Here is a 21,173-nt window from a genome sequence, read left to right as displayed (position 1 = left end):
GGTGGATTATTCCTAGATTATTAGGAAAAGTGTTTTGGGAAAAATGTGACTCATCATTCAGGTCATCTTTGAATTGATTTAGTTTGACTCAAAACTAAAATAAAAAGATGTTTCAAGTTTTATTTGGAAATATGTAGACTTTATTGTCAAAGTATAAGTCAAACTATGGATCACACTATTAAAACAACTGGAGTGAGACTTGAACATACAAGTTTCTGGATATTTTTTTGACAAAACAGATGCAGTGGATTATTTATTAATGGAAACATGCATTTTATTTAAAACTTAAAGGCACAACTTTAATGTGTTCAGCAATTAATCATTTATTCTTTCACTTTTAAAATAGTCTCCACATACTAGCTTTGGTTCACAGAACCAAGTTTATACTGGTCTCAATGAAGTGATAGACAATACAAAATTCAATGTAACTACACAACTGACAAAAATACTGTCCACACGGTCTCTAACATCTGCATCACTTAGGAAGATTTCACAAAGACTCCTGCGATTCCTTGAGGTGATATACATTAAAACAAGTGCAATTTCCAGTGAATTTATCACAAGTGCAAGTAACTCACAAGGCATTAACTATACATCACTTCAGTACATGCATCTGCTTTCCAGTGGCCAACATTTTGCCAGGTCAGTTCGTGTCCTCCTTTCTGCATATTTGTGAGTAGGTGGAATTCGGAGCACCAGTTTGTGAGCAGACTAGAGGATGCTACTTAACACTGAGGCCTGACTGGAGAGAGGGAACCTAGATCAACTTTACAGCTACATGTTGCATCCAGCAATGGAAGTTCCATTTTGCACCACTTTATTTTTGTCTACTAAGGCCATGCAAAAGCAAAAAACAAAAACATCTAAATCTTGAGAAGAATTATCACAACTATAAGTGATACTGAGGTTAAATGGTAGTATATCTGCTTTAATACACTGATGGAGTGAGGATGTTGTTCACATGCAGTTGAGGGAAAAATTGTTAAAACCTGGTAGACAGGTAAATACTTTTTCTTAGACATTTATCACCTTAAAAATGGAAGTATTCCATATCAACAATGTGTAGTGTTACTGTTCCTTGTCATGTTTTTTGGTTAAACCAAAGCGCTTTCTATTGCTTAAATATTATACAATCCTCTTTAAGAATGCAAATCTGTCATTCATTGCTTGCAAGGCAACCAACGTTGTTTTTTTTTTTTTAAAGAGAAAGAAAAGATGTTTTGAATGATAAATGTTGAATGGGAATGCTATAGCAAGTCACAGCCACCAGGGGTCTCCCAAGCACCCAATGGGACAATGATGAATAGAAGTGAAAGGTAGTTGTAACAGCGTTGTAACCACTCAAATAGATAATCACACCACCCAAAGGCTAAACCCCTGATTTAACAATGTAACATTTGTACATAAAATGTAGCTGACAGAAACCGTTTTCATGAAAGCATTCATAAAATGAACGATATACTGTTAAACAGTCTTTTTCAGTTTGAATCCATGCATATAGCAGATTTATGCATGGAAAAAAGTGACAGACATTTAAACTGGCAGCTGGTCTGACAGAGAAAATCTGCAGCAGTTCAGGATACTGAAAAATATCAGTTTTTGTGTGCGTGCATGATCAGTACCACAACTTTTTTAAATGTAATTTCCTTTGAATGATATGGCTTCAGTACACTTAAGTACAAAAAAAAACAAACATGCTTTGACAAATGTTAATAAATATACAAAACCACATCCAAAAACAGGGTAATGATGTCTGACCACAATACTACCGTATACATCATAAATGTGCACAGAGGTAATAACACTAGCATTCTGACTTGTTTCCTGGAAAGCTACAGAACATGTTTTAAGTAAATCAAGTATTTTAACTCTGGTATCTCATCGTCCCATGTGTTTATAAACCAAACATCTTAAGTGTGAAAACGCAGTTATAATACTGAAGCTACTGTGCAACCTGCTCTCCACAGCCAAGGGAGAACTCTAAAGGCATGTCGTCTTGAGTGAACATTCAACCCCAGAGTGTATTGTTTCACAGTACAAAAGAAGCGCGGTCAACATTTCACAACACAAAGAAAAATAACACTGGTGGAATGATTCAACCCGCTTTTTGAGCACGGTGAGAACTTGATAAGAGTGTGTAACCACTCCACGCTGGTGATAAAGCAACCAAGGTGGAAAGTGAGATGCATCCGTCTCTCCATGAAGCAGTGTAGTCCTGCTTTCTTTAAAAAAATAAAAGTGCTTTGTTTTCTCTACAGTTCACCACACATCTTCAACAAGTAACATCTTTAGAATACTTTTAAATTAAAAGTAACACACACCTAATAGAAGTAATTCACATTACTATGTATGTAGAGTTATGACAGTCTATAAATTAGCACGGTTCACAAAGCATGCGTGACAGTGACAGTCATGTTTTATAGAAGGACGGCTGATGGACTTGCAGCTTGTCTGGCAGTGTCAGTGCATGTGAAGAGGAGGTTTGGCATGTGCTTGATCTAACATTTCTGTAACACAAGTAATTAACTTGAGAGAATAAAAGCTTGATAATTCTTACCCTTACATGCTATGTGACAAACACTAAAACCACACAATGACTTTACTGTCCATACTGATTTGGATGAGAAAGAACCAGAATAATTTGTGATTTGTACAGCAGTGAGGAATATCTAGACTGCCAGATAAAAAGTAGTACCAATAATGTACCTGTAAGTTAGATCACTAAGTTACCCTTGTAGTAGTTGTTATAGGGGCTCTTTTGTAATCACAAGAATAGTGTGATAAAGCAAGTGGGAAGTGATCCAAAGCCACAACTTGGATTCATCTTCTTTTCAAACGTGTCCAATGTCCAGACATGCTCCGGAAGAGTCTTGCCGGTTCCTGACATTCAGCCGGATACATCCCCATCACTGTTCCTCAGCAGGAGCAGTGATACAGAAGGTTCAGAGAGTAAACGTGGGGTCATACTTCCTGACTTCCAGAAGGAGGCGTTCTCTGTCACTAAGGGCCTGGGTGAGAGCAGCCTGGGCACCAGAGAGCTTGGACTCCAGGGCGTGTCTCTGTAAAGGCAGGATTATTGGATTGGTCAATTCCAGCTAATGCACGCTTTGCAGTGGGCAGATTCCAGATTCTGACGGACAGCAACAAGTGTAATTACAACACCGCTACACAATCTTGTATACTGAAGTCACATCTCTGCGTTGTCTTTCTGACCAGTGACAAGACACCAGCAGTACAGCTGTATTTAAGATGGACAAGAAAGAACAAGAAATATTTTATTGCTACTTATTATATCCTGTGAGTTATATGGTTTGATTATAACCATGTTTTTTGGTGTGTAAAAATGGTCTTAGATGCCAAATTTAATTAATAAATAAAATAAATAAATAAAAATAAAATAAAAATAGGGCTGGGCAAGTTAATGCGTTATTTAATTAATTAACGCTGACGATTATTTTATCTCACGTTAACGCAGTTTTTATTATTATTACTATTATTTTGAAAGTCCGTTGCTCACTTGCTCACTGAATAGTCTACACTTACAGTCAAACCATGAGTCACATGAGGGGCGGGATGTTGATCAGCCTGCAAATCAGCCACCTAAACAAGCAGCGGAGTGAGGCTTCGGCAGACTACTTGGATGCAGCGTGTGGGAGAAGTAAAACAGTGGCTCCATGAGTAAACAGCAGGCGGTCTATGGATAGTAACCATGGCAATGGCTTCTGTGTGCTACACAGCTGTAGCCTATTTAACTTAAGTTAAAATTATAGGCTATAACTTTACATGATAGGCCTACATCTAGCTTTGCGGGGATGTTCTGCCAATGCGAAATCCCTCCTGTTGATGTCCTGATAACCATTTAGTAAACAGTAATGGATTCTGGAAACTCAAACAGCGAGAATCAGTCTCTCTTCCAATGATTTGTGCTGCGCGTGACATACAGTTTAATGACAATTCAACTTCAGCAGCGGGTTAGCGTGTGCAGTGGCAAATAGCTTTGGTTTTAAATTTGATTACATTAATGTTTAAATTGAGATTTAAAAGAAATATTTTATTGCTACTGTGTAAAAGGAATTGCCTACTGCTGGTTAAAAAGCACCTTATTTGTTGAAGTGTTTTCAAACCACATGTTATTGCACTTTTCAGTATATAGCAGTACATTTAAATTAAAAGTGCGCAATACAGTACTTTAGAATTCATTATTCAATTTTGCGCATAATAATGCGATTAATCGCATGATATTCTGCGATTAAAATTTTTAATCGTTGCCCAGTACTAAATAAAATATATACTGTATTTGACCATCAACATTGTTTTAAGACTACTACTTTCCTTTATTCCATTTTATGTCAAATTAATATAAAAGCCTTTAGTTACCATTTATGAAATGTTTAAATAGTCTAACATGGTCTAACCAGGCTAAAGAAATCCAAACAATCTACATGTAGGAGTGATGTCCTCAGTATTTCTACAATCCTGGCTACTGGCACACTAAGCTAAAGTACTGCTTCGTCCCCTACCTTGCTCTGCTGTTGAACAAAACAGGAACTGTTTGGGCTGTCCAGGCCAGCCACAGGAACACCTGCTGAGGCTTTAGGGTCTGTACCTTCAGCTGCAAACAAAAAGGAAATGGTGAACATCACTTTCTGTTAATCTTTCTGTAAAGCTGTTACAGCAGATGTTATAAACTGGAGTGTTTGTGGTTTTACAGTTCACGATCCTGCTGATATATGGGCGTATCCACAATACTGACCAAGCATTCCATTCATCATAGTGCACAGACTTAAAGTCAAAAAAAGAAGTTATTTTCTTGCTCACCTTTGAGCCTCATGACGCCATTTTCACTGCGCTCGAGGAGCAGCTGTTCTATAATGAATGAGGCTGGGACTGGTTGAGGGGCTGTAGGGTAGATTTTAGGGCTATCATCCTAAAAGAAAGAAAAAGGATCCAGAGAGTTACCAGTCTGTTCAATTTACTGTATTTCACCAGGATAATCCACTCAGTTTTACTGCGGTGCAACAAGGAGTCCTGGGTATTTATACTAAAAACAATGATTGAGGTATTTAATTCAGTTTATTAAAATACTTTACCATTCACCATTCAGTGAGTAGATTGTCCTCAAAAGACAGATTGTGAGAAAAAGATGCTTACATACAAACTATGTGAAGAATTGATACTAGAATCATTTAATAATTCATATATAATTATACAATTAGGTCTGTCATGACTGGCGACCTGTCCAGGGTGTACCCCGCCCTTTCGCCCAATGTCAGCTGGGATTGGCTCCAGCCCCCCGCGACCCTCTACGCAGGGTAAGCGGTTGACAATGGATGGATGGATGGTCTGTCACGATAATTACTTTAGCAACTTATCCTACAATATATGAACATGACCTTGATTATTTTATTTGGATTATTATATTCATTATCGATATTGCTTGTTGTGTTTACGCGTGTGTTTGTTATAAGTGACATAAGAATGTCTCAACATCATGTCAGAAAAGAGACTTGGGGCACAGCACCCAGCCAAAAACAACTGAAAAACTCTATGCTGTCATTTCTGGTTTCGTTGCTTATGTCCACGTGGTCTGCTCTGTGTGTCAGAGTATTCACTGTGGGTGAACCAGGTGAAGTGAAAATAACGTGTCACTCGATGGTAATAGGTGTTTTTCTCTATGACTGTATAATTTCAGCCAGAAAGTTTAGAAGAATACGCCCAAATGCACTTAGTTTCAAAGCTGCACTCCACAGCTCCAATCTGGAAACATTTTGGATTTAAGAAAAATGAGACAGGAAAGCCCATTAACATGAACAAACCGGTGTGTAACTTTGTGTAAACTACCTTATATGCGCCAAATGTTTAATAGAACCCACTATTCCATTTTATTTTTTGTCTTGGTTGTATGGTTTTATTTTAGTTTTTTTTTACTTTCCAATTCCAGTGAATAAAAAGTTCATTGTTCTTTGAATTATCATCATATCAGAGGAAAATGGTCTTAAAATGACAATGTTATATTTTATCGCCATTATTTCTGGGACATATATTGTCCAACAAAAGTAGTTATCGTAACAGGTCTGTACACAATAATGTAAAATGCAGCAGATTCAATCTGAGTTGACCCCAAATCCAGACAGTATTAACAACCCACCTTCAAAGTGATGGTGATGTTACTCATGTGTAACTTCATTGGCTGACCATCAGCACTGAATTCATCTTCAAGAAAAGGACCAATGTTCGCCACTGTGGAGGCCAACAGCTCTGCCTTACAGTCTTGCACTCGCACATCCAGGAAGCCCAAAGACTCGGCCAAAGCAGAGTGTCGGGCAGCAGATGGACCCATTTCTGCTCGCATGCACACTGCTGGAGACCCCTGCCTATCCTGCTTCTGGACTGGCCTGTCTGGAGCTGCAGAAGCAAAGGAGAAGGTAAGGAGAAGCCATAGGGACACTTTACACTGCAACAAGTTCTAGCATGCTTTCCATACGGTAACTTGTGGTTCTTTTTTGAGTTGAGACCAATGTGCTTACATGTAGTAACTGTACTCTCTGATTTAGAAGCATTTATATAACATAATCGATGATGCAAAAGTACTCATCTCATTGTTGATTACACACTTACACACTATTCTGTGCACGATCAATGCTGCAAAGCCTCAAAACCTGTCATGTTATGTTTGTTTGAAACTGCTCAAACTGATTTTTGGTCAAATTTAATTTAACTAAACTTCAAGATGCAGTTTTCAGTTTTTTGCTATTGAGTGAATAAGTGTCTGAATTCAATATATTTATGACTGGTAAGAAGAGTGATGTAATAACATCGTAGCACTTAAGAGTAGCGGTCTGAAATTCTTTTCCAAGAGTTTGTTGAGAGAAAACGAACAGAATGGCAACAATAATCCAGATTACCTTGTATGAGGCCAGCCTGCAGGTCTGAAACCCTGATATTGCCAATCTGCACAGGGCTCAGATTCTGCACTTCTACGGCCACAACTTGGTCTTCTCCCTTTGCTTCCACAGTACAGGCTGTTCCATTCAGGATCAGCAACAACAATGAGGACTGTAAAATCAGCACATCACAATAAAGTCACATTTAAACCACCATAGATTTAGATTTTAAAATAAAGTTTGAATTAATTTTAAAATATTTTAAATTTCCATTGAAATATTACTTTGTTCAGGAAGTCCACAGACAAATTCAATCTATCCATAAACTCTTTTGTCTATGCTCAAAACACAGTAACACACCATGTCCTGAGATATGTCCTCATAACTTTGGGACAGAGAGCTGCTGAGGTCAGCTGATGAGCCGCCCTCTGTCCCTGGGGCTGGGCTGCCTCGACTGCCCGCAGGAGTGTTGTTGGGACGCATGGACTCCATACCCGACTCTGGAAACATGATGCAAACTTATAGCAGATTTCACCCATGTAATTCAGAGAAATTGCTATGGAAACTTGTTTAAGTTTTTAAGTTTTAAGTTTGTTTTTTTAAGCACCTGAGTCCAGGAGAACAACAAAATTGTCGCTGAGGTCACTATCCACAGAAAGGTTTTCATCAGGCAGGCTGCCATCCAAGATTGCACTATCAAAGGAATGCTGGGAAGGCGACTGCTTCATGGATTGGTGGCGCAGGCTGGCAGCCAGTGAGGGGGAGGACTCTTGTAAACGCTGGACCTGGACCTGTTCCCTACACACACACACACACACACACACACACACACACAGTATGGGTTCCAGACACACAAACACTATTACACTGCCAACAACCCAGCAGGAGGGCACTAGTACTTACTTTGCCTGCGGACTGAAAAATTTGCTCATCCCTGAGCCACGACTCAGTATGCTGAAGGCGTCTTTCGTTATTGAAAATGCCCCTTTAGTCAGATCCAGCGAGGCACTAATGGCATCTTTGGTTACGTCCTTGGTGACATTAATGGCGCTTGACAGCTCTCCCTCCAGGCTAAAGGTGGATGGCTCTCGGGAGAGGACAGGAGATTGTCCAGGTGAGAGTGGCGGTGAGAGAACAGAAGTGTCCTCCTGTGTTGTCAAACCATCCCCCTCCTCCACAGCCTCACACGCCTCCTCCACCACCCCGTCTTGTTCATCCTGGTCAAACGGAGCTGTATTGACGGAAGAGATGCCGTTTTCTAACACACTGTCCTCCGGGGCCACATCTGCAGAGTGATGAGTGGGGGAGATGTCAGAGTCTGTTATGCTGGGGCTGTCTGTCTCCGGGGTGTGGGGGACCTCTTCCTCAGTCTCTGAGCAGACTGGTGGCAACAGGAGACCCAGTTCTGCAGAGTCCACCAGAAGTGCAAGACAAACTGTAATAGGTTTTGTCTTCTGGCCGTGAGCATGCTTAACATCTCGTAGGTCCCGGCCCAACTCTGCCCCCAATCGAGCCATGGCATCCTTCATCCTCAGCAGGGCTACATACTGGTAGTGGTTGAGCCACATCTTCACTGGAGTGATGGTGTGGGCCAAGAAGTGGACAGAGGCTAGTGAAGCCTCTTCCTGCACAGACAAAGGCTGGTGCGCTCTGCCAGGACTAGAAGAGGAAGACGATGAAGCATTTTTAAAAGCAGAGGGCTGACACATCCACACAGACATGGCAAAGGGCTCAACAAAAGGTTGGGTTCTGCCTTTGGGGAATCGCCGAGCTCCATCAAAACCTAGGGTTACTCGGGAAAGACTGAGAGACCAGACATCCTGGGATCGGAGCTGCTTTCTGTCCAGAGGATGGGGCCCAGTCTCTTGAGAGTGCTGGAGGAAGCTGGATGGGATGGCGTGAAAGGCACTCTGGTCTCTGGGGTAGGAGCAGGGAGGTGTGGGCTGGAAGAAAGGGCAGCTGGCAAACTTGTCATAGGTGCTGTTGAGGTCAGCTCTGGAGCCATGAGGACAGTGGTGTGTGTTGCTGAGAACCATCTGGGATACAGTAACACAGAGGGACTGTGGACGCTCTGGATGGTCCAAGATGGAAGAATCCAATGGGATTATCAGCTATAGAAAGGAACAAAAAAACAGCAATTCACAGACATTTGTAAAAAAATTTTAAAAAAATAAAAAATTACATCAGGCTCCGTCAAAAACAAGATAGACAAATATTTTAAATCTAAAAATAGTGTATGCACCTTGAGCTGAGCTGCATCCATGCGAATGTCTAAATGCTCTTCGGCCTTGCTGCTGTCTTGCAAATGGTAGAAAGCTTTGACCTGGTCCAGAGTGTGCAGTAGACCCCTAGAAAACAGATTGATCCACAGCACACTGGCTGGATCTACACAGAGCTGTAGGCTATTCAGCTGGGCATACAGGTTTGATGTGGGCACTGGAAGAAGGAAAAGGGCGAGAGATGCTGATACAGGATGTTCACATGCAATTTGTAAGTATACAACCAATCTGAATATTATAAACTTGAAATATAAACAAATATGGTTAAATACAGCTGCATGATACCTGATAAACTGGAGTTGTCAGGAAAGTAGTATTCAGTAAACTGCAGATGAACTGCTGGTACATTGTCTGGCAAACGCAGAGCTTTACGGTTGCAGGATAATAAAGACTGGGTCTTCTTGTTTTGACGGCCTCTTGTAGACACCTGAATGTTGAGGTGCAGAGGTTAGGACAAAATGGAAATGTAACTAAATACGGGATTTGATTGCTTCATTCAACACGCAATTTGATTTGATTGCTTCAACACACAATAACAAACAAAGAAAATGAAGTCAATAACTCAGCAAAAGTGTGAAGCACATGACCGTGACTTAAGACTTAACCACCTGAGTCTGAACATCAGTGACTTCCTGTCATAAACTGAAGGTGGAGACCCAGACGTGTACAGAACTTCCCCTGGGGTCTCTTGTTCTATCAAATGGGGAACTACAAGAGTTTTAAACTGAAAAAAAACCCCTGGAAATGTTAAGTTCTTTCATGATGGAAAGTGTGAAATGTCAAAAGTGAAAATGCAGAAGCGGCCTGAGAGTGTAACTTGAAGTGGCAGGGGGATTCTCAGCCTCAGATGAAAGGCACTGGAGCAGCCAAGTGAAGTGACACATTTGGGATTATTCTGTTCTTACAGAGGTATTTTTTTTACTTAAAACGTCAGGAATTATTACAAGGCTGTGGTTATTAGTACAGCACAAGTATATATCTTCTATTGTTACAGTTCCCCTGAAGGGCAATTTGATGGCAAACATTTACATACCATCACATCAATGTAACAAACAATCCAGATTGCTGGTCTGAAAGAGACTTTTGTTCCCTCGGTAAGGTCTGTCAGGCAGATGCCTGCAGGACTGCTAATCTAACATGCATTTTTCTTGTTTGAGTTAACTGCAAGTGATGGGCACCCTGCAGCACAGGACATTCGTGTCAGCTAACCAGCTAACTGTGGACCTACGGCTTTGGAGAAAAGCCAATAATAAACACACATTTCTTTTCTTAAATATAATCATTGGTGCCCAAGTGTGTTTAAGAAGAGCCACCTCACTCAGGCTCCATCTTGATAATGCCTGTAGTAAGTAATAAAACATGTTTAAAGCTTGTCACATCTTTTTATCAACTAATGATCCTATCTATGCTTTAGGCACGAACTACCCGAGACCTATTCTTCTCATTGCCATGGTAACAATTGTTACGGATATGTCACCAATGCAATCTACAGTAGGGAACTGGTGTTTAACGTCTGAGAATATCATTTTATGCGTAATTTCTTTAAGAGACAGTGATAAAGGAGTTGTTATTATTGTACCTGTTGTATGATCCACTGTAGATAAACAGTTATGCTGCTGGAGGTTAAGTGGTTCTGTTCAAGATTTAAATATTATAAACTCCCCTGGTGCCTCAAAAAAGTCCAAAACCTAAGATGCTTTGTCACTGCTAAAATTTTCCAAAATGCAAGGCAACTTCTATCTTTGTCAGAGTTCCTGCCTGAACTGAAGTCCCTCAGTTCATTTAGTGAAGTAAGGCTTCTGTTAAAGCTAGTAAATCAAATCAGTCGACTGATTAAAGCTTGCCTGGTGAATGTCCACATCATCCATCCTGATCACCACGCAGCTGGATCGCAGCCTCTTCAGTGATGACCCCAAAGCAGCTTTGACAGAGTTCCTGTTGGATGCCTGCTCTGTGTCAGGGGGGCTTGACTTGGGACTTGATTGTCCATCTAAAGTATGAACATGGGAGAGAAAACACTGTGACAAGCAGAAATGACTTGCTTAGGGAAGAGTAAGTCAGCTTACTATTTTGATCATGACCCTGGTGTTCAAAAATATTTTTTTACAGATTATGATTTGTGTCTTTCTTATCATAAAATGTTAGTTACTGAGGTGTATCTTGAATTATATGGGGATGGGGTAATATTTCATTGCTGCTAATGAGCAGTACTTTGTTGTGCGATGAAGGCAAACAAGTATTCACGTTTTATTTCATTTCACAGTTTTTGATCGTTTCCCAGTTGTTTTGGTGACATCTCAGTATGTATCTGTATAATTGTATCCCGTGTTTAACTGTCACAAAAGACATAGATTTCCGATAACAAGACAAACCTTTACATTAATTCTGCAGTCATACCTTGAACTGTCTTGGTTGGCTGGGGCACCTCAGTATTTGGCCCAGGGAACCCGGAAGCCTCTGCTCTCCTCTGGTACTCCTGCAGCAGTTTCCCCGCCCACTGGACCTGAGCCTCCATGGCTCCACTGTGTCGCTCCCAGTGTCGACATCCATCAGCTGTAATAGAGCAGCAACAAAAAGGCAGTTACGATTCAGCAACCACTCTGGGCTTAAAACTAATTTCCTCTGAAGAACACCTGATGCAGACCCTAAGACACTGTACATACAAGAGTACCATATGGCCTGTATAAACTGTAGATAGTTTATTGTCCAGCTCTTGTCTGTATGTAACAGCTAAACAAATATAGGCAAACTTAAACATATCTGTGTGTCTCTATCTGTGTTGTCCTGTAAATTTGTCCTCTGCACTGTGTGTAGGGTTTGTTGAGAAGTGGAGTCACATTCTTTGCATGTGTCAACCAACCTGGCCACTTTTCAAAACAGGTATTCATGCATATGTGTACACACTGTGTGTGGTTATATACACACACTGTATGTAAAGTTGTACTGTGTTAATATATACAAATCCTTCTGCTATTATTATTCACTTCAAATAGTTATTCTTTTTTGTTCACTAAGACCAAAGGTCTTTACACTGGCTTCCTCTCTGTCAAAGAATTGACTTCAAAATACTGCTATTGGTTTATAAAGCGCTGAATGGTTTAGGGCCAAAATACATTTCTGATCTTCTGCTTCGTTATGAACCATCTAGACCTCTTAGGTCATCTGGGACAGGTCTGCTTTCTGTCCCCAGAGTCAAAACTAAACATGGAGAGGCAGCGTTTAGTTTACTCTCAGAAAACTGCTGGTCTGCTATAACTCTCTCGTTCTTTTAAAATCAATCACTGAAGACCTTTCTTTTTACCACTGCCTTTAATTAAATAAAATAGGCTGAAGATTAGTGTCTGATCACTGCACTGTAACTTTTACTGTCCTGTTTGTATTTTCTATTTAACTCTATTAAAAATTATTTTATCCTGTTTTCATTTTCTATTTCACCATTTTTCAATGTCTTTTTTTTTTATTTCTCTATAATGCTTTTAGGTTTTATGTAAAGTACTTTGAATAGCCTTGTTGTTGAAATGTTCTATACAAATAAACTTGCCTTTCCTTGACTTAATCAAACAGAATAGCAAAATAAAAAGCTTTTTTTTTCTAACTTTGTTTAATTGACCATAATCAGCTCCAGGGGCAACTCGGCTGTTCTACATTCTAGACTTCAGGAATTCCACATAGAATAATGGCATTGGGCACTCTCTCCCAGGATTACTATTCAAGCAGACTAACAGCTAGTCCTGAATGAATGCTGTGGTTACAGCACACGACAGAGCTTCTGGGTAAACTGCAGCAAAATGATAGAGAAAGGACCAGCCATTGCACTCACCAGGTCTGTGGACAGGATAGTAGTCAAAACCCAGCTTCCTGAATGTCAGCTGCATGGCACCTTGCAAGCCCGGTGGGGGGGGCTCATCTATGCAATATCACACAATATCTGTTAGCTGTTACTAGACTGACTAGATTAATTAGCCGTCAAAAGCTTAGCAATTGTATTTTAGGGATTCTTTTGACCACACAATCTTCATGCTTAAGTAAAACAGCACAAATATTAGTGCTGGCCAACGATTCAAATTTTAATCACGATTAATCGCATTGTTACGCACAAAATTGAATAATGAATTCTAAAGTAATGTATTGCATACTTTTGATTTAAATGTACTGCTGTATACACAAAAGTGCAATAACATGTGGTTTGTAAACACTTTAAACAAATAAGGTGCTTTTTACCAGCAGTATTCCCTTTACACAGTAGTAATAAAATATTTCTTGTAAATCTCAACTTAAACATTAATGTAATCAAATCAAATATAAAACCAAAGCTATTTGCCACTGCCAGGGAATTACCTCTTATCTAGCTTGTTAAAACAAGTTACCATCAGAGTCCAGTTTTCTTGGGATTTCTTCTGAGCAGGTATCAGCAAAAAACATTTTCTTTTCTCTGGGAGCAGCAGAAACAGTCTATGTTCAGTAGAAAGTTTCCCTGTTACAGTGAGGTGGAGTGGTCGAGCACAAGGTGTAGCGACAAGCGGGTGCGTTCCCATGAAATTGTCGCGGTCGTGCTCGCCTCACGCACACGCCCGCCTGCTGCCGAAGTTTGAATTGTCTTGAACTTTTTGTACGCGACACGCAGCACAAATCATTGGAAGAGAGACTGATCCTCGCTGTTTGTTTCCAGAATCTAAATAGTTAACGTTATCAGGACATCAACAGGAGGGAATTCACATGGCAGAGCATCCCTGCAAAACTAAATGCAGGCCTATCAGGTAAAGTTAGCCTATGTATAATTTTAATTTAACTTAAAAAGGCTACGGCTGTGTAGCGCACAGAATCCGTTGCAATGGTTACTATACATAGAGCGCCTGCCGTTCCCTCGCGGAGCGCTGGCTCCCTTTCTGTTCACCTGAGAGAACCTGCCGAAGCCTCTCTCCGCTGCTTGTTTGGGAGGGTTATTTGCAGGCTGATCAACATCCCACCTCTCCCGTGACCCATGGTTTGACTGTAAGCCTATGTGTATTCAGAGCCAGTGAGCAACGGACTTTCAAAATAATAATTTTTTAAAAACTGTGTTAACGTGCGATAAAAAAAAATTGTTGGCGTTAATTAATTAAAGTGCCCAGCACTAATAAATATACTAGAGTTACAAGAGAATAAAGATGAAATGTTGATTATATTTAGCACACAGTGAGTTTTCTGCTCACCTTCATCCATTGAAGAACTGTCGTTGCATATATGCAAGTCCAAGCGGGATATGAAGGTGTGATAAGAAGACTCCTTGACATCATAGAGATCGAAGTATTGACTCATGTTGTTGGGAGTGCCAGTAGGAGCCGGTGGGGGCTCTGTCCAAAGGCTGTGGAGGCCAGGCGATGGAGGAGCAGTCTAAAACACAGCAGTGGCACAACATCCAAATTACCAAGATGACTTGGCAAAATTAAGAAATAAATATCTTTGACTATTGAAATCATAGGGAGAAAAAAACAAAACCCAATTGACCTATAATGCATAGGCCTAGGTTTGAGTCTTTGTGTTGCCATGAGAGGATACTAAACAAATGTACAACTGCAAGCTCAAGTCTGTTTATTAACCTGTGAATACCCATAGCATGTTGTATTTATAGTAACGACTTCATATATCATGTAGAGACACTGTGAGAAAACCAGTTGAAAGTGCTTATGCAGTATCACATAGTATCATAGCTTTGGCTTTTAAAACTTTGAATTATTCATTATGAGAGTGATTTATATTGACACATACATAGACGCAGACATATAAATCCAGCAAACATTATCCAAAATGAACCTGGACCTTGCGGGAGCCATTATTCATGTTATTAGTAACACCTGTGCATTTCCTATAAGGACAGGTTCAAATGTCTTCTCTGAAAATGACTTATTATATTTTCATCACCAAATATCAAACCAATTAAAACTGATGCTGAAGCAACAATTTTTGAGAGACATGACCTCAGATGATTTAAGCTCATATGTTTTAAGGTTGACAATGCCCTAAATCTTGAAATATGTATAATATATTCTCTCCAAAACAGGTAGGAGGCAGGACCTGTAGGGATTCAGCAGTCCTGCTCTTCCTCTGCTGAGCAGACTTCTCCATGGCCTCGCTGAGAGATTTGGCATAATGGATGATGGCTTTAAGCTGAGAGTCCGTCAGCACCCACAACAGGTCATCCAGAATGAAAAGCAGCTTGGATGCCAGCACGTTACAGTCCTTTATCTAGAACAGAACAATGAAGAATTAAACTTGACTTTGCAATTTAGATGAGGTAAAGTTTGTGATTCCATGATAGGACAGTGAATGAATGGCAGAAACACAGTCCTACTCTGCGTTTTAGCGCAATGCGAATGCGTCCCTGGTTGGTGATGAGACGTAACGGGGTGCTACCAAGGTCCTGGTCGTCACCTTCGATGGCGTCCGCCTCGATTCGTAGACTCTGCCAGTTAATTTCTTTGAATGTCAACACCTGATTGAAACAATAAACACAATCAAGCCCTCAAGCTATGATCAAACACAAAAACACTATGAGACAAAAACAAACCATGTCCCAACACTTTATATGGAATAATGGTATCTGTGTGGCAAGGCCAATGTTTTATTTAAACATACAGAGAATGAAAAGGCAACAGACACATTTTCTTTTAAGTGGATTACAAGACCTCATTTTGAAAGGTTGTTCAATCTCAACAGTCCCTGCAGCTCATAAAAACCAAAACACTTGGCTTGATTACATGATTTACTGCAGGCCTAATAAGCACACACCGTTTCTGTGGTATAATAATGTATTTAGTTGGGCATTACATACAACTTCCAGACAGAGTAGTGTTAGAGCTGTGTGAGGAGGAGGATAAAAGCGTGCTGCACTCTACCTCTCCTCTCTTTGGGTCGGTCACGCGGGTATAGCGGAGGTCACTGTGCTGCCATTTGGGGTTGAGGCTGTTGCCTTGCAGCTGCCAGAGCTCGAAGGACGCGTGGAAGGCACGAGCCTGCACCTTGATGGTAATGGAGTTGATCCTCACAGACATGCCCTCCACCACTTTCTCTGCAAAGCCGTACTCACTGTAAATAAACAATGTCAACATGAGCGAATGAGGCTATGTGAAGTGTTTAACATAAGACATATATATACACACACATATATACACACACACACACACATATATATATAATACTGTTTATGACAGATATGCTGGTTTAACACAAGATTCAAGCAGTCTTACCTCTGGCCTGCTGTAATAGCTATAGGAGAGGGGCCATTAGGTGCACGTGGCTCCTCACATGTCCTCATTTCTACCTCTACCTTATCCAAGAACTACACAAAAGAGGGAACAATAATATGCAGCATACAATGGAGCAAGGATAAAAAAAAGAGCAATCTAACATTTACTCATGATAACATGGCAGAGTGCACAATTTATGAAGCAGTGTAAGAAAACTATGCAGGGCACTGCTAAAGTTTTGTTCTTTTTGGATTAACACATGAAGGGAGAAGCTTAGTGTTACAGAAATGTCTGAACAAGGACACATATTCTTACCAGGCAGATGGGGCTTGTTTTCAACTTTGTCCATTGTATCTAAAGAGACAGGACAGCAAGGTCCACAGAGTCAGTCACAAAAACTTGCCACAGCATTCTGCACTGTTTATCATTCACTGGACACGAGGGCACAGTGAACATCAAGCTCCTATGTGACATAAAGTGCCAAGCTGTAATACTTCCTACTGAAATTTCTGCTCAACAGATTAAACAATAACTTTGTTATTATTACCATGTACATGAGGAACTAAAACATGACACCTATTTGTGTGACAAGTGTTAACAAAAAAATTACAATTACATAAATACCAGCCTAAAAGTATGTAACTTTAAAGACAACAATAGTTTTGCCAGCCCACTCAATTAAGGAGAAAAAGGCCTTGATTCTTCAGCCTCCACTTAGAAATATCACAATCACAATCCACTGTCAATGGTGTAGTTTCAGGACTATGGTGAGCTTGAAAAAGAGATTAAAACATAATTTTACGTTATAAAAGAAATTATAAACAGCTATTATCTTTGGGTGCCTCACAACAAAAAGGGGTTGCGTAGCCTAATAAAACAGTTTGAGATACTGTTGACAACACCGCAAACCCCTATAAGTTCCAGTTTAAAACAGAATTATACACGTATTACAAGATAAGCAAGACTGAAGGAAATGTGTATAAAATTACAAATAACAGCATCTAGAATATTTCTGTAAGCTGTAGAAAAAAAAAAAAATACAGTGTCTTGGGTTTTTATGTTTCAGTCAGTAAAAAGCATCATACAGTACAGCTGCAAGCATACATAATATTATATGTTATACTATTCTACAATGTTTGCTTCCAACTTAAATACTGACTTTAAGGTAACTGAAGGAGAAATTGAGGTTCAAGAGTTAAAATATTTATATAATGAGTAGAATACTCAGATTTTTAAACAAATAGCCTTAAATGTGTAGCATTATTGAGATTATTTGGCAACACAAACTAGCCATCCTAACAGCTCAGTGCACACCAGCCAGCATATCTCAAGATCACTCTAGCCTCTGGCCTTTTGTGTGCCTCTGAATCATGGTTTGCCTCTCTATTAGGAACAACCAGTGCTGATCTGAAGGATCATAACATTCTCAGCAATGCTTATCTCTTTGGTACCGTCACTGCTCATTTCCTCTTTCGACTCTATGCACTCAAAAGCAAGCTATTTAATAAACAGAAAACCTTTGTTTAGTTGAAAATCAACACCTTTGACTTTCAGTAGCATTCTTAGAAACAGGGGGAGACATTCTCACCTGTCAGACCAGCTACACAATCAGGTTTAACTAGTCAGTGACATACCCTGATGGCGGCTTTGTTGCAGTACACCCGAGTGACAGCCAGCCAGGTAGGTAGGTCAAGCATGTTCTGCAGAACCTCTTCATCGAGCTCAAGGTTGGACAGTTGCCCCTCCCCCTTCAACGTACTCAGATTGATCTTGTCCGGCGACAGATTCTTGGTGAACCTAAGGAAAGGAACCACATAAAAAGTTCAAATAAAATGTTTTAGGGTGAATACTTACAAGCCTAAATCTGGAAGAGGTTCATATCGCTTTTATCAGTGTAACACCTGACATCATCAGTATAAGTCACTGATGATCTGGAAGACAGAAATACACAAAATTAAATTATGCAGCTCGGCCAAGATGTTTTTGAAGCAGTGCAACTGAATGAGTCACCCCGGGAAACCACAGCAGCCTCCTTACTCGATTCACTTAGCTGTACTGCCCATCTGGGTTAACCTTTCAGAGGGCGCTAATGTAGCGAGCTCCAACAGCCAGGAATAGGCTACAACCCCACACAGGGTGAATGTAGCAGTAATCACAGCAAATCCATTTGTTAAGTATTTTAATTCCACATCAACCAAGAGACGCTGTTGATAAAGCAGCAGGCTAAATATAAGGCAAGAGAACTAGAGCTAGGCTAGTTCAAATGTCCAAAAATACAACTCAGCTATGACTCGACTGTATATTGTTGTACATTTTTACACAGTTTCATTTTGGATTGACAGAAGAATATAAATTATTGTGATTTGGTGGTATTCATATAATTAAGATCTGTTATTTATAACACTAGCAATATGGGCTGATTAGCATGGTTTAAAGAGAACAGAAATTCCAGAGCTTATCAAAGACAAGAAAGGAGCCATTGTACAAACGTTGGCAAAAGCTCAGCTGTTTGGTTTTGCAATTAAACAATCCCAAGGTGGTTCTTAAATGATTAAAACAAAAAGAATCGCCCTTAAAGTGGTCAGTTTGAATCCAGCAATTTGTCAGAGGTTAAAGAAGTCCACTGTATGTACTTTTGCAGCTCAGTTTGTATGTTTACAGCAAAACGTACAGTGGCTATCAACTTATACCTAAAGAGTCTATCTATTAACAGGAACGTATTCCAGGGATCCCTGGGTTAAACTGATGATAATTGATGATACAGTCTTGTCTGTCTCAAAACGATCCTGCTATTGTGTTAATACCGCTATACTGAGTCAGATACTTATAAGGAAATATTGAAAGAAAAGCACAGATTTAATAAGAATAAACTCAAAGTGGTTTGTGATTATTTCTGACAACAAGATACAAAATAACTGAAGAGATGCTTGGACTGTAGCCTAAAGCTCATTTCCTATCTAATAACAGACCATGGTCAACAACATAAGATTTCACATCTGTTGCAAACAAAACAGAGACAACTGAGAGTAGGAAAATACGAGTCAGTTAAATAGAAATTCTCTGATTTGGTGCATACCTATTGTCCAGTCTCTTGATCAAAGTTTGCCTATACCCCATCCAGCTAGGGTAAGAGAGGCCCTTAAACACATATCAACATCACTCTCCCACCCAAATGAATTAGTTAACAACTGTCAGCAGTGCCAAACTGACAGCAGCAGAAAATATAACACATGACAAAATAACACCGAACAAAAAGAGACAAGATAGACAAAATAGCAGCAGCTATGTATCCTGAGCAGCAGCATCACATGTAAATGAAGTAAGAGCATGGACAGAGGACAAGACTGCAGGCAGCTCTAGAGAGGATGCTGAAAGTTGGGAGATGGGATATATATATATATAATCTATAAAAACTCGGTGATAGAAAACATATGCTATATACTTCAGAATTAGCCTTTTCATATTCCATAGTAAAATAATTACGACATTTCAGGCCATAGACCACTGAAGTGGCATAAAAAATACAAAGTAAGCATTGGGGTATGGGCAGAGCTCTTTCAAATAGTAAAAGGAGATATTAGGCCAATTGAATCTAATATATCGGCCTCTAAAAGCAAGTATTAAGGCAGTCTGTAGCATTTAACAGCATTAAGCATACGCTTGAAAAAGTAATGTAGTTAACGTATACGGTCTCGATCAGGTTGAACTGGTTTGCTGCGTTCAGGGTCTCTGTCAAGTCTCTAACATTATTCTCATGTGACTGTTTCCAACATGTTAGCGTTAAGCTACATGGTAACGTGTAAATCAATAGTAGCTTCATGTGTATGGCAAATACTAGCGAACTCACTTTACGCTGTAACGTTAAAACCATCATCCAACTAGGCTAACCGGCTAACACAACGCCAAAGATGACACTTACCTTGACAAATGTTTCAGAATTTGCTTTTTAATTATCCCGGCCATTTCTGCTAGCGCCTGTGTCGTGCAGTACCAGCAGTTTCCCCTCTAAAATAAACATATACTAGCTTGCAGGTACCTCGATATCGTACACAGCCCTAGGGTTAGCTGTGTGCATCTTTTTAGCCGCTGCTGGCAGAGCACAGCCTAGCCGCTACCTCGCTATAAACACCGGACAGCTGCTGACCCCCTTTCTCTCTCTCTCACACACACACAGACACGCACACAAATAAACACACACAGAAACGCACACAAACAGACACACACGCTAAATTTCTCCGCCAAGAAAACGCAGCAGCTCCAACGACATCTGCTGGATGTTTATGGGGAAACAGGTGGTGGCGAGAGTGCGAGAATCCCACCAATCGCCACAAGATATTTAATTCAAGTAGAAATAAAATGACACAATGGCTGTGCAGTGGTTACGGCTAAGGTATGGCAATCAGGTAGTCTGGGTGTACTGCAAATGAATATATTCTCTACACCAAGGGCCAATTTCTCATGTCACTGTTGGTGGCGACAATGAAAACATCTCCGACAGGGAGATTTTTAGAAATAAAGTCGCTGAGGGTCTGAATCAAATGAAGGCACTTTGAGGCATGTGAGGGGTTAGGACATAATCATTCAAATTTTAAAATTCATTGGACTCATAGTAAAGAACAAGAGCTGTTAAGTGATTATGCACCAAATACACTGACTAGGCTATTCACTGAGGGGCAACAGTGGTTATATTTGATTGTTTTGATCAAAATTATTCCTTGGGACAATTGGATATGGTTAGAGACATGTATCTATAAATTCCAGGCCCTTGATATTTTAGTAAAACA

General features: G+C 40.0%; 1 protein-coding gene and 1 long non-coding RNA gene across 2 annotated transcripts; one reads left to right on the top strand and one right to left on the bottom strand.

The window, feature by feature from the left end:
- Positions 1 to 256: 256 nt before the first annotated feature.
- uhrf1bp1 (UHRF1 binding protein 1) lies at positions 257 to 20,615 on the bottom strand. Its single transcript, XM_046057373.1, has 21 exons — positions 20,309 to 20,615; positions 18,024 to 18,186; positions 16,705 to 16,743; positions 16,390 to 16,481; positions 16,039 to 16,228; positions 15,495 to 15,635; positions 15,218 to 15,388; positions 14,356 to 14,536; positions 12,984 to 13,070; positions 11,561 to 11,716; positions 11,008 to 11,153; positions 9,449 to 9,590; positions 9,127 to 9,320; positions 7,788 to 8,995; positions 7,492 to 7,682; positions 7,245 to 7,384; positions 6,906 to 7,056; positions 6,149 to 6,405; positions 4,819 to 4,927; positions 4,521 to 4,612; positions 257 to 3,059 (listed from the first exon to the last, which is right to left on the bottom strand). The coding sequence occupies exons 1-21, from the start codon at positions 20,350 to 20,352 to the stop codon at positions 2,943 to 2,945; spliced, it is 4,011 nt and encodes a 1,336-aa protein (XP_045913329.1). The 5' UTR covers positions 20,353 to 20,615; the 3' UTR covers positions 257 to 2,942.
- Positions 12,894 to 15,431, top strand: LOC123975699. The gene is made up of 2 exons (XR_006826145.1): positions 12,894 to 12,986; positions 15,204 to 15,431. It is a non-coding gene; the product is annotated as an uncharacterized LOC123975699 (long non-coding RNA).
- Positions 20,616 to 21,173: the final 558 nt, after the last annotated feature.

Source organism: Micropterus dolomieu, linkage group LG08, assembly GCF_021292245.1.
Source record: "Micropterus dolomieu isolate WLL.071019.BEF.003 ecotype Adirondacks linkage group LG08, ASM2129224v1, whole genome shotgun sequence".
Lineage (NCBI taxonomy): Eukaryota > Metazoa > Chordata > Actinopteri > Centrarchiformes > Centrarchidae > Micropterus > Micropterus dolomieu.
Note: the sequence above shows the minus strand (reverse complement) of the source record. Positions and strands in the feature narration are given on the sequence as shown.